The sequence below is a fragment of the Taudactylus pleione genome, unplaced genomic scaffold (genome assembly GCF_031769625.1).
Source record: "Taudactylus pleione unplaced genomic scaffold, aTauple2 ptg000335l, whole genome shotgun sequence".
Classification (NCBI taxonomy): domain Eukaryota; kingdom Metazoa; phylum Chordata; class Amphibia; order Anura; family Myobatrachidae; genus Taudactylus; species Taudactylus pleione.
In genome coordinates, this window is record NW_028284736.1 from 711,510 (window position 1) to 726,271 (window position 14,762).

The 14,762-nt window shown below is 47.1% G+C and overlaps 1 protein-coding gene across 6 annotated transcripts in view; it reads right to left on the bottom strand.

Annotated features, from left to right (window-relative positions):
• The window catches only part of AKAP9 (A-kinase anchoring protein 9), a 254,911-nt gene that overhangs the window by 116,176 nt on the left and 123,973 nt on the right, over nt 1-14,762 (bottom strand). For 5 of the 6 annotated variants that reach the window (XM_088443864.1, XM_088443860.1, XM_088443863.1 and 2 more), the window contains one exon: nt 13,278-13,498. In XM_088443864.1, coding sequence (XP_088299990.1) covers nt 13,278-13,498 — 221 coding nt within the window. The remainder of the gene's footprint in view (nt 1-13,277; nt 13,499-14,762) is intronic. The other variant, XM_088443859.1, reaches the window with a different exon arrangement.

The following is a 14,762-nucleotide window of genomic DNA, read 5'->3' on the forward strand; positions in this document are numbered from 1 at the left end:
CTGCGCCAGGTAGAGGGAATCTAAATTATGTACAATTCTCTGTATATTAATCCTTCAGGGATTTCTCTTAAATTTCTTAAATGCACATAGACAGCCTTGAAGGCTAATATAGAGGAACGTAAATTGCTGTTTTAATGGGAGCTAATTATTTACTGGCATTTTTACTTCAGGGCAGCAACGCAATATCAACTATTACAACAAAGTACCCTTGTGACATCTGACAGTGCTGTCCTGAATATTCCCTATGCGTTTTGAAAACAAACAAACATTTAAATAGTACTTGTTGTGTAAATACTACATTTTATCTACAGAAATATGAATTAGTATCTCTCTAATAAGGTAGTACAACACCTGGTGTACAGGAATAGTGACACTGCCGTATTGCCAGATTTTAAATTGAAAGTGACCCGTCTGCTACAGTGGTGGCAGCCAATATACAGGCTAAATAAACCAATTTGCTAGAAACCAGTAACAAGACTGAGAATGCAGAATAGCAATTCAACATGTACCAGTAATATTACTATGGGCGGAGACTACAGCCTATCCCTTCACCAGGAACATTACTGAGGGTATGAGACTACAGCCTATACCTTCACTAGGAACATTACTGAGGGTGTGAGACTACAGCCTATCACTTCACTACGAACATTACTGAGGGTATGAGACTACAGCCTATACCTTCACTAGGAACATTACTGAGGGTGTGAGACTACAGCCTATCACTTCACTAGGAACATTACTGAGGGTGTGAGACTACAGCCTATCCCTTCACTACGAACATTACTGAGGGTGTGAGACTACAGCCTATCCCTTCACTAGGAACATTACTGAGGGTGTGAGACTACAGCCTATCCCTTCACTAGGAACATTACTGAGGGTGTGAGACTGCAGCCTATCACTTCACTAGGAACATTACTGAGGGTGTGAGACTACAGCCTATCCCTTCACTAAGAACATTACTGAGGTTGTCAGACTACAGCCTATCCCTTCACTAGGAACATTACTGAGGGTGTGAGACTACAGCCTATCCCTTCACTAGGTACATTACTGAGGGTGTGAGACTACAGCCTATCACTTCACTAGGAACATTACTGAGGGTGTGAGACTGCAGCCTATCTCTTCACTAGGAACATTACTGAGGGTGTGAGACTACAGCCTATCACTTCACTAGGAACATTACTGAGGGTGTGAGACTGCAGCCTATCCCTTCACTAGGAACATTACTGAGGGTGTGAGACTGCACCCTATCACTTCACTAGGAATATTACTGAGGGTGTGAGACTGCAGCCTATCTCTTCACTAGGAAGATTACTGAGGGTGTGAGACTACAGCCTATCACTTCACTAGGAACATTACTGAGGGTCTGGGAGTACAGCCTATCACTTCACTAGGAACATTACTGAGGGTCTGGGAGCACAGCCTATCACTTCACTAGGAACATTACTGAGGGTGTGAGACTGCAGCCTATCACTTCACTAGGAACATTACTGAGGGTGTGAGACTACAGCCTATCCCTTCACTAGGTACATTACTGAGGGTGTGAGACTGCAGCCTATCACTTCACTAGGAACATTACTGAGGGTGTGAGACTACAGCCTATCTCTTCACTAGGAACATTACTGAGGGTGTGAGACTGCAGCCTATCACTTCACTAGGTACATTACTGAGGGTGTGAGACTACAGCCTATCACTTCACTAGGAACATTACTGAGGGTGTGAGACTACAGCCTATCTCTTCACTAGGAAGATTACTGAGGGTGTGAGACTACAGCCTATCCCTTCACTAGGTACATTACAGAGGGTGTGAGACTACAGCCTATCACTTCACTAGGTACATTACTGAGGGTGAGAGAGACTACAGCCTATCACTTCACTAGGAACATTACTGAGGGTGAGAGAGACTACAGCCTATCACTTCACTAGGAACATTACTGAGGGTGTGAGACTGCAGCCTATCCCTTCACTAGGAACATTACTGAGGGTGTGAGACTGCACCCTATCACTTCACTAGGAATATTACTGAGGGTGTGAGACTGCAGCCTATCTCTTCACTAGGAAGATTACTGAGGGTGTGAGACTACAGCCTATCACTTCACTAGGAACATTACTGAGGGTCTGGGAGTACAGCCTATCACTTCACTAGGAACATTACTGAGGGTGTGAGACTGCAGCCTATCACTTCACTAGGAACATTACTGAGGGTGTGAGACTACAGCCTATCCCTTCACTAGGTACATTACTGAGGGTGTGAGACTGCAGCCTATCACTTCACTAGGAACATTACTGAGGGTGTGAGACTACAGCCTATCTCTTCACTAGGAACATTACTGAGGGTGTGAGACTACAGCCTATCACTTCACTAGGAACATTACTGAGGGTGTGAGACTGCAGCCTATCCCTTCACTAGGAACATTACTGAGGGTCTGGGAGTGCAGCCTATCACTTCACTAGGAACATTACTGAGGGTCTGAGAGTACAGCCTATCACTTCACTAGGAACATTACTGAGGGTGTGAGACTACAGCCTATCACTTCACTAGGAACATTACTGAGGGTGTGAGACTGCAGCCTATCCCTTCACTAGGTACATTACTGAGGGTGTGAGACTGCAGCCTATCCCTTCACTAGGAACATTACTGAGGGTGTGAGACTGCAGCCTATCACTTCACTAGGAACATTACTGAGGGTGTGAGACTACAGCCTATCACTTCACTAGGAACATTACTGAGGGTGTGAGACTACAGCCTATCACTTCACTAGGAACATTACTGAGGGTGTGAGACTGCAGCCTATCCCTTCACTAGGAACATTACTGAGGGTCTGGGAGTGCAGCCTATCACTTCACTAGGAACATTACTGAGGGTCTGGGAGTACAGCCTATCACTTCACTAGGAACATTACTGAGGGTGTGAGACTACAGCCTATCACTTCACTAGGAACATTACTGAGGGTGTGAGACTGCAGCCTATCCCTTCACTAGGTACATTACTGAGGGTGTGAGACTGCAGCCTATCCCTTCACTAGGAACATTACTGAGGGTGTGAGACTGCAGCCTATCACTTCACTAGGAACATTACTGAGGGTGTGAGACTACAGCCTATCCCTTCACTAGGAACACATTACTGAGGGTGTGAGACTACAGCCTATCACTTCACTAGGAACATTACTGAGGGTCTGGGAGTACAGCCTATCACTTCACTAGGAACATTACTGAGGGTGTGAGACTGCAGCCTATCACTTCACTAGGAACATTACTGAGGGTGTGAGACTACAGCCTATCACTTCACTAGGAACATTACTGAGGGTGTGAGACTGCAGCCTATCCCTTCACTAGGTACATTACTGAGGGTGTGAGACTGCAGCCTGTCCCTTCACTAGGAACATTACTGAGGGTGTGAGACTACAGCCTATCACTTCACTAGGAATATTACTAAGGGTGTGAGACTACAGCCTATCACTTCACTAGGAACATTACTGAGGGTATGAGACTGCAGCCTATCCTTTCACTATAAACATTACTGAGGGTGTGAGACTACAGCCTATCACTTCACTAGGAACATTACTGAGGGTGTGAGACTGTAGCCTATCACTTCACTAGGAACATTACTGAGGGTGTGAGACTGCAGCCTATCCCTTCACTAGGAACATTACTGAGGGTCTGGGAGTGCAGCCTATCACTTCACTAGGAACATTACTGAGGGTGTGAGACTACAGCCTATCACTTCATTATAAAATTATGACATAATTGAGGCAAGTATCAATTCACTAGGAACCAGTGATACCAGGGTCTAAGACTTCCACTTTTTAATTCACTAGGAACCAGTGACATTGCCGAGGGTGTAGGAATGTAGCCTATCAATTTAATAGGAACCAAAAAGATAATTGAGAGTCTGAGACTACTGCCCATCAGATCACTAGGAACCAGTGTGATAACTGAGGGGGTAATTCAATTGGTTTTCCGGCGGCAATTTTCTTTTAATGCGCCCGACTGAGAAACTCAATTGTTGCTCCGTTTTGGTGCGAGAGCCACCAGCGCTGGCATTTCTGCTCAAACCCTCAGAAGGGTGTAGGCAAAAATGTGCAATAAACCCATGGTTAGGCCGCCCTAATCAGCAATTTAGACAGGTTTAGCAGCTTTACACGGCTAAAGTCGGTCTAATAGGGGATGAAGATTGCGATAATTAATGGGTGCCGAGAACAATTGAATCGCAACACTGGGTGCCCATTAATTATCACAGTTTAAAAAAAAACAACTGAATCGCCCCCTGAGATTCTGAGACTACAGCCTATGAGATCACTAGGAACCAGTGAGAGCACTGAGAGTCTGTGAATGCAGCCTATCATGCACTTTAATTTCATCATTTAATTTCTACACTTTGGGGACAGTTAACCACTAATTACCTATAAAAATCCAATTACTAAAGCGGCATTTCTGTAAATGTAAGCAATCATCCCGCATTTTAAAGAGATACAAGAGGTGTAGCAGATCAAAGAAACCTTTGATTCTTTTTGACATCTCCTATAATCACATCTGTCTCTTGCCAACCTTGTTTGGTCACTATCTAACTTGGCACCAGGACAATATGTCATTGTTCTAACAGGGCATCAGGGATGTGACAGGTGTGAAAAGACAGACTTACATAGCAGCCATTAGAACACTGTCAAGTAATTATCACAATCTGAGGACAAATATGACACAAGGAAAACTATTACAGGTTGTTCAATAAACACTTCGGTTTTAGATTAGGAGGAAGAGGCTTCAGATGCCTCATTCTAGTCTAGCACACATTAATTTTAAATCTTTACCACTCAGCCAGACAACTAAACCCGCCTTCAGTGACTGCAGGTGAGCTGCCGGGAGAGGTAATGAACCAAGCAATGAGTTAAATCACCCTTACTAAAAATGTAGCCAGTGAATTAAATGCAATATATACCTAGTAAGAATGTTTTCCAGCCCTATTAAGAACTTTCAACATAGATAAATACTGTAAATCAAGAAACTAAGTATTTGGCAAAACAATATAATATATAGGATACTATTCTTTAGAGGGGGGTATGTGAAATTTAGTGCAGTAATGTTTAAAAGGCATCCACCACAAAAAATAACCATGCAGTGTTAGCAGAATATGATAGTAGAAAGACACACAGCCACACAGTGTAATCAATGTGCCTTTATACCTATACGCAGCGGAGGTAGACTATCCAACATTTCACAAGAACTTGTGCCTCGAGCCTCAGTGACGCCCCTACAAACTAGTGACTGGATAGGCTGCTTTCTCATGGGGATGTAGTTATGATCCCGGCATGTGGGATACCAACGATCAGAATGCCGGCGCAGGAATCCCAACACAAGTCAAAATCCCGGCGCCAGCATCCTGACGGTAAGTACTGGGGTTAGGGGGAGGGCAAGGGCTTAGGCACTAGGGGGAGGGTCAGGGTTAGGCTGCGGGGGGAGATAGGGTTTAGGTTTAAAGTGCAGGAAGGAAGGGTTAGGATACCTACCGACAAGTGTCAGTATCCTAACCCTGTCGAAATGCCGGAGTCAGAACTCTGATCGCCGGGATCCTGAATGCTGGCATCCCATACCCAGTGGACCCAGTTGCTAGGTCTGTTCTTAACACATGTAAAGCAGGATTATCTCAAAAAGACCTTGCAACTGGGGCCGTCTGAAGCCTCGGTGGGCCCGACTGCCATATCGGTGCTGTTGTCCACTCAGTTCCACTTACACGCTGTACTACTTATCAGAAACAGTGAGATAGACTATTACACCCTTGGACACAGCACTGGTCTGCTCTTAGAAGCAGAATAGGGGAGGAGTAGTAGTCGAGGGCGAATATAAAAATGCACAACATTGTTTTAAGAAAACTGTTCTTATCAAGTATTTCCTGTGCTATTTTCTCAATGCTTCTCAGCTACATTTTCTGAGCTTTTTATTTCAAGGAAACAATTTTGTTTTGCCTTTCTAATGTGTGAGCTTTCAGAATGGGGGGTAAATCTACAGTGTTTAATGTCCCTATGCTAGAAATCCTGGGTCAACACAGAAGAAACAGCAAATGATTCTCTCCTACAAGATGCAACCAGGCCACAGGCGACAAGTGAGGAAGATCATGATCATTCTGCTACAGTTACACACCCAACATCTACTTACACAATTCTGAATATTAAATAAATCTCCAGCAGGTTGCAACAAACCCTACACCCCGAGGCCCTGTATTGTTCTGGGGATCCCAAATACAGTTTTCAGGCTCATGGTGTATTACTAAAAGCAAAAACTGTAACAACTAGGACATACTTTAGCTATAAATACAGATTCACTTTTGCACTCAACTCCTTACGAAACGCAGGTCCCCACATCTCAGGTAAGGAGAATTTAAGAGGCATCACGTAAAGACATTTATATTGAAATCAAAAGGAAATCAATAGGAGTTTTAATGTGTGTCAGCTTAATGCTACCCTCTGCAGCTTTTGCCTCTGATGGGGTTGTTGCAAAGTTGGTCGCAAAAATAGCATAGATGTGCCCCGGCCCGCAGAAGTAGAATAAGAGCCTCGTTTACACCAGGTATTGTCACAGATACTTGTGTCCCTCTCCCACTCGTGTTGTAATGTAAACCATTTCATTTATGTGCAGCAAAGTCGTTTGGTATTAGTCATGAATGAAACTACAAAGGATCCTCCCTGACGTGCATATGCAACATAAAAATATAAAAAAGGAAGAGATATGGTAAGAACTTACCTTTGTTATCTCTCTTTCTACGAAGTCCATAGAGTCCACAGGATACCTTGGGGTATAGGCGATGATGGGAGTAATTGGGCACCACACAGTTAAATCTGTCCTCCCAGGATGCCCCGGGCTCCTCTCCTATACCCCACCCCCAGGCCAAGGCACTTCAGTTACGCAATAAGCCACAGGAGGATAAAAGAGAGAGAAGAAAGTCTGGAACACACAAGAATCACATTCTCACAGAAAAGGAGATGGAAAACCAGTGACCAGAGCGAAGCCCATCTAAAGCAGAGGTGCAACAAGATGGGAGTCCTGTGGACCCTATGGACTTCGTAGATAGAGAGATAACAAAGGAAAATTCTTACCATATCTCTTATTTTCTACAGCAGAGTCCATAGGGATCCACAGGATACCTTAGGGATGTCCCAAAGCAGTCCCTTTAAGAGTGGTGACACTCCTGTGAAGAAAGGAGAATCCGCTGCCCAAAAGAAGCATCCTGAGAGGAGAAGGTATCAAAAGCATAAAACCTCACAAAGGTATGGACAGAAGACAATGTGGCCGCCTTGCAAAGCTGAACAGCCGAGGCGCCACGGCGAGCTGCCCACGAAGGACCCACAGACCAAGCAGAATGAGCAGTAACAGAGGGCGGTACTTGAAGGTCCTCAGAGATCGTCATGCAGATCCACCTAGCCAAAATTTGTTTATTGGCTGGCCATCCCTTCTTGTGGAATCCATAGCGCACACATAAGGAGTCTGACTTCAGCAGGGAGTTGGTACGGTACACATAAATCCTGAGGACAAGTGCCTCATCCAATGAGGCCTCACCTGCCGAGAGGTCTGGAGAGTGAAAGGCAGGTACTATAATTTCCTCATTAATGTGGAAACTAGAAACCACCTTAGGAAGGAACCCAGGACGAGTCCAAAGCACTGCCCTGTCCTGGTGAAAAAACAAAAACTGAGGCCGACAAGAGAGAGCCCCCAAGTCTAATACCCTCCTGGTGTAAGCAATAGCCAGAAGAAAAACAGTCTTAGCTTTAAGCCATTTGAGATCCACTGAGCCAAGGGTTCAAATGGAGGACCTTGGAGAGCCCTCAAGACCACAGCCAAATCCCAAGGAGCCACCGGAGGGACAAAGGTAGGCTGAATGCAAAGAACACCTTGCAGAAAAGTGCGGATATCAGGGAGAGGAGCAATCCTTCGTTGGAACCACACTGACAGAGCAGAGACATGCACCTTCAGTGAGGCCTGGCGGAGATCAAGATCCAACCCCGCCTGCAGGAAAGCCAAAACTCTGAATATCAGAAACACCTGGGGGTCGTAACCTCTAGGACAGGGATGGGGAACCTTTTTAATGCAGAGGGCCACTTTGATATATATAACATTATTGGCGGGCCCGTGCAGGCCATGCCCCCTCCGTGTGATGTTACATGGGGCGGGGACACAATCGCCAGTGATTACAGCAATGCCTGGAGCATCCTGGAGCTGTAAATGCAGCGGTGTGACTGTCTGAAGCATCCTAACACTACTCCAGGCGGCACTGCTGCATAGATTCTGGTCACAGGGTGCCATTCTAGGCACCCTGCTATCCTGATGAGGCTAGCAGAAAAAAGCTCAGAGGGCCAGACCAAATGATTCCGGGGGCTTTATACGGCCCCCGGGCCCGAGGTTCCCCTCGGACAACACCTATCAAAGGACAACACCAATTAAAGTAAGTATGCCACACTCTGTGGTAAATCCTGGCAGAGACCGGTCTTCGTGCTCTGAGCATAGTGTTAACCACAGAGCCGTCAAAACCCCTTAGACCTTAGGAGGGATGTCTCAAGAGCCACGCTGTCAAAGACAGATGAACCAGGTCTGGGTAAAGGCAAGGACCTTGAGACAACAGGTCCGGACGATGAGGCAACAGCAACAGAGTGTCTCTGAAGATCTGAGTACCAGAGATGTCTGGGCCATGGTGGAGCCACCAGCAGGATCGTGCCTCCTTCTTGTTTGAACTTCCGAAGTACTCGAGGAAGAAGGGAGAATGGAGAAAACAGGTACGCAAACTGGAAGGTCCACTTGACTGACAGAGCGTCTACTAGGAGAGCCGCGGCATCTTGTTCTGGACCCATATACTGGAAGCTTGTGATTGTGTCGGGAGGCCATGAGGTCTACCTCTGGAAGGCCCCACTTGTCCACTAGGAGCTGAAACACTTCTTGGTGAAGAGACCATTACCCTGGATGCACGTCGTGATGGCTGAGGAAGTCTGCCTCCCAATTGAGTACTCCTGGTATGAACACTGCCGATATGGCTGGGAGATTGCCTTCCGCCCAAGTCAGAATACGTGACCTCTGTAATTGCCGTCTGACTTTGAGCGCCTCCTTGACGGTTGATGTATGCCACTGTCGTGGCGTTGTCTGACTGAACCTGCACGGGCTTTCTTTACAGAATTAGTCTGGCATGTTGCAAGGCCCTGAAGACTGTCCGAAGTTCCAATATGTTCATCGGTAGGGCAGACTACTCCACTGTCCACCTTCCCTTAAAGAAGTGTGGACCTGTCACTGTGCCCCAACCCTGTATACAGGCTTCCGTCGTCAGGTGGACCCAGTCCGGAATCCAAAAGGAGCGCCCCTTGGTGAGGTGACCCGTCTGAAGCAACCAAGTCAGAGACAGACGCACCTCCGGAGAGAGCACCATTATTTGTGTCTTTATCCGACGTGGGGATCCGTCCCACCTGGAGAGGATCAATTTATGCAGAGGCCGGGAATGAACTAGGCATATTCCACCATGTCGAATGTCGTTACCATGGAGTCCAGTAACTGCATTGCTGAGAGAAAAAACACTCGACGACTGTGTAGGCACTTGCGTACCCACGTCCGCAATATGGAGATCTTGTCTTCTGTCAGAAATATCCTTCGCTGTTGAGAATCCAGCAGTGCCCCGAGATGGAGCATCCTCTGGGAAGGAGTTAGGGAGGACTTCTTCAAGTTGATCAGCCAGCCGTGAGTCTGGACCACAGAGATTGCAAGCTGAAGATGGTGGTAAAGTACCTCTGGAGACCCCGCTAGCAGCAGAAGGTCATCCAGATAGGGTAACAGGCGGACCCCGCGCAGCCACAGATGGGCTGCCATTACCGCCATAGTTTTTGTAAACACTTGAGGTGCAATAGAGAGGCCAAATGGCAGGGCCTGAAACTGGAAATGTTGTTGCAGTACAGCAAACCTGAGAAAACGCTGGTGAGCCGAAGCAATCGGAATATGCAGGTATGCATCCTGAATATCCAGAGACATCATGAAATCCCCAGGTTCCATAGCCAGTATAATTGACTGTAGGGTTTCCATCTTGAACCGAGGCACCGAGGAATTTGTTCAGGTTGAGGATAGGCTGATATGAACAGTTTGGTTTTTGAACCAGAAAGAGGTTTGGAATAATAACCCGTTCCCCTCTGGGGTAACGGAACAGGCCCCTGCCTATAGCATAGAGCGTACCACCTAATGCATTTGTAAGGTCTTGTCCTTTTTCGACTGAAGTGCTGAAAAACTGATGGGGAGGTCTCCAGCGGAAAGAAGGCGTACCCGTGAGAGACCCCTCTCCTTACCCAAGTGTCCGTGGTGGTCCGACACCAGCACTGGGCGAACTAGAGAAGTCAGCCTCCCACCCTGGGATCCCCCAAGGGGAGGCCCGTCCCGTCAGGCTGAGGACTTATCTTCAGACTTGGCAGCCGGTAGTCTTGTACTCCAAGCTTGTTTCTTGGGCTTGGTAGCCTTTTTGGCGCCTGACGGCCTAGGAAAGGACTGAGCCTTAGGTTTTCCCTGAGGGTGATAGGTTCGAAAGGACAAGGTCCCAAACCTCGAGGGAGCTGGGGCCAAGGGTAGACAAGCAGATTTGGCAGCTGGCAAAGTGTCCACAATTTTATCCAAATCCGGACCAATCAAAACTTGCCCATTGTAAGGTAAACACTCCAGCCCTTTTTTAGATTCAGCATCCGCTCTCCAAAAAAGCAACCATAGAGAGCGAGGACCTGAAATATCCGCAACTGAAATCCTGGACGTTAAGAGGCTAATGTCTAAAGCAGCCTCATTAATATATGGAGCTGAATCCCTGAGATTGCCTACCAGCTCTATTTGCTCACTGGTAGCATCCGAGGGAAACAACGCCTCCAGAGAATCCGCCCAACGTTCCATGGCTCTGGCCACCCAGCAGATGGCCATGGTCGGCCTGGAAGCCCCTCCTGAAAGGGAATTAATGGACTTTAAGCATACTTCCACTTTCCTGTCCGTAACATCTTTCAAAGAGGACATGGACGGCATTGGCAGAGTCGCAATCTTAGCCAGGCGCGTCACATGGGAATACACTTGAGGAGGAGTCTCCCATTTAGAGAAATAATCCTCCGCAAAGGGATAAGTGGAAGCCAAACGTCTTTGAGGCTGGAAACGCTTCCCAGCAAATTTACAAGCCTCTTCCAAATGATCCACTAGTTGATCAGACAGACGAAAAATGGCAGCGGTACTCTTAACATCATTAAAATAGGCATGCTTGGACTTAGTTGCTGGAGGTTCCTTGTCCTCAATCACCATGGCCCCACGTACCGCCCGTATTAGGCCGGGGATGTATATTTAGACTTTGCGCCCCGATGGGGAGGGGGTTCAGAGTCCGACAAGTCATGAAGCTCACCGTCGTCCGACGTCATGTCATCATCATAATGGGTAGATTGAGATGAGAGTAGCAGTCTCTTGGCAGGCCGAAGCGGTGATTCCCCTTGTATAATCTCTGTCAGGTTCTGTACCGTGGTAGATAGAGAGTTTACCCAATTAGGCTTCAGAGAAACCTGTATGGGGGATGGGACCACCGCTTGCTGCGTGAACCCCAACTGGGGAAACACAGGGCGAGACGCCGAACGTCCCGCAATGGCTGTTAAGGCTTGAGCAAAACAAGCCCAGGGAGGTTCCTGAGCAGAGTTAGCGACAGCAGGTGGACCTGAGAGGACATAACATGTTGCACATAAGCCCCCAGTAATCACATCCCCTTCCCCTATTCCTGCCTTACATTTGGAGCAGGAAAGCAGGATAGGGACAACATTTTGCACAGACTCCTCACTCCCAGACATAGTAAGGAGAGTGTGGACACTGTATGTGACCCACCACACAAAAAACAATGGCAGCTGTGAGGTAATTTCCCACCCTGACAGTACCGTGAGAGCTGGAGAGAAGAAGAAGAATAGGGAAAGAAAAATGGCTGACAGTAGTGAAAGGAAAGTACAGTCAGACAGCGCTAGCATAAGTCACACACAATGCACAAAAAATCCACCTGCATTATTGGCACTACCATCAACTACACAGGCTCAGAGCCTTGTAGGAATAGTGCTACATACGCTGACCTTCAGGAGGAGAGGTATGCAGGGGGACCAGGGCTCCGCACCACCGATGACATCAGTGCTAAGTGCCAAAGAAAATGGCTGCCAGAGACCTCAGAGGGGGCAGACCCGGAGGAAGGAAGCTGTCACAGCCCGCCAGACCACAGTGGAAAGGCACAGTGGAAAGGGGAGGAGCCGCCTGTTAGACAGGGAAGGCATCCTCCCCTGGCCTGCAATTAACCCCTGGGACGCTGGAGCATTCCCGCAAAACTCCAGCCCCGACGTCCCTGGTGGTCTAGTGGAAGCGCATGACTCAGTGCCTGGCTCCACGTGTGGCCGTCCCCAGGGAGCCCCCAACCCTGGGGAGAATGGTCTGTGTATCAGCGAGCCCCCACCGTGGGCGCCTGGTGCTTACCTGACTCCCCCATCGCGTCCGGCCACAGTCCAGGGATCACCCAGGGTCCCTGCTAGCTAAGACCCCGGAAGCCTGCAGGATCACCCCGGATCAGTACCGGCGTCTCGGCGGCGGGATGATGGAGCGGCAGCTGTCCGCCCAGAAGAAAGAAGATTTTCGGGGATAAGAACAGCCCCCCCGTGTAGTGACCCGACTCCGGCCGGCCACCTACGAAACTGAGGTGCCTTGGCCTGGGGGCGGGGTATAGGAGAGGTGCCCAGTGCATCCTGGGAGAACAGATTAACTGTGTTGTGCCCGATGACTCCCATCATCGCCTATACCCCAAGGTATCCTGTGGATCCCTATGGACTCTGCTGTAGAAAATAGCTTATACAAAATCTCTAAGGCAGAGCAACAAAGAAAGCACCAATTGGCGCCAGGGGTCGTTTGCAAACAGGTGGTTAAAAACAGCTTACTAATGATCCCTAATTGCACCTGCCCCCAACCAACCGCAAATAATACGGCTTTAGGTGATTATGCATCTTTTTCCCAGTTTGCAATTATTCAACAGCGAAAATAAACCTTTGCTGTACTTGTCCAACATTATACAACCCCATCCTGCCCATGCAGCCATAAGTGGCACGAGCACCCAGATCTGCACAGCTCTTGTGCAGTGTGAATTCACGCTATGCTAAATAGGACAGTAATCATTCTGCATCAGCTACTTAGTGTACAAGCTTGAGGGTAAATTAAAAAAAATATGTAAATTAACTATTCAAACACCAGCTCAAAATACCTGCAAGAAACACAAGTATCTGCAATGCCTGTACCTGATTGCTTGTCTCGTTAATGGCCTCCAGCAGTTTCTCCACAGCAGCCTGAAGTCGGGTGCTGATGTTGAGTACCTGAGCTTCATCTTCAGGGCTTATATCTGTCCCACAAACGTCTCCTTCTGTGAGCTGCAGGGGAACATCCAGCTCTTCTTCAGCTGCCTCCGACCGGGTACATGATTTCTGTCCCCCCACACCGGCATCCACATCATCAGGACCTGCTTGAATGAAGACCATCACCATGATCAGAAGTAGGAACAGATCAGCATTATTACAGAGAAATTATAGCTGATTACTTATTATTATATAGGTAAAGCAAAATAAGTAAAAAAGGAAAAAATATAACCCAGCGCTATAAAAAGCTAAAGTAAATATAAACTGATCCAAAAAATAAATCTACAGCGGCAAAGAAAAATGTGCTTGTGGGTGCACAATAATCACCTAAAAAGGTGTGACAAGAAAAAACTGAAAAGATATCTCTGCGCTAAAATATATCAAGTTGAGAACGGTATGGATAGAATCATGCACTGTATAAATGATGATAATCACATTTAATAAAAATTCAGACAAATAATACAATAATGATCGGTCATAAAGCATACATATAAAAAAAACTTTAAGAATCGGACTGTATATTGTGTGAATATAAACACACTTAAAGTGGTGGATCTAAATTGCACAGTCATCTGTAGGAACCCAGTCTGTTAGGAAATGGGACAATATACACATCCACACCTGCAAGTAGCAATGTGTAACCAAGTGTATCCGAGCGCTCAGTGGAGAAAAATGTCAAAGCTATTTATATTGAGCTCCGTGGAGCTTCATACCATCAGGTGGATACAATAGATGATCTCAACAGAAAGTTTAGGGGAGCCCTCATGGATGGAGATGGATTAGCAGAGGAGGGGAGGCATACTTCTGGGAGAGACCTGATGTACCGGGTATAAGCGGCAGACGAGAGGAGCTCCAGCCGCGTCTCGATCCCGGCCTCTACCCTCAGAGTTGCAACAAGTCTCCAGTCTCTCCTCGTCAATTGGAATAAAGGCAGGTAGGTGTATAGTGTATCCCAGGGGGTCCACAAGAAATTGCGTTTCGCTCCACAGAATAGGGGCTTTATCACTTTATCTCTTTGATAAAGCCCCTATTCTGTGGACCCCTCAGGGCGTAACTAGAATTTTGTAGGCCACATAGCAAAATCTTAAAATCCCACCCCAGAGGTAAAAAACAAAAACACATACATTTGTCACACATAGCCCATTCAGGTTATGCCACACAGTATATTATGCCATGCAGTAGTAGTGCCCCTTATACATTATGCCACACAGTAATGCCCCTTACACATTATAACCTTTACAGATTATGCCACATAGTAGTAGTGCCCCATATAACACATTATTCCTCACAATAGTAGTGCCCCTTACATATTATGCCCCCCCCCAGCAACTCACTTCCCCGTCTCCCTCCAGCAGCCTCCCCCTGTATGCC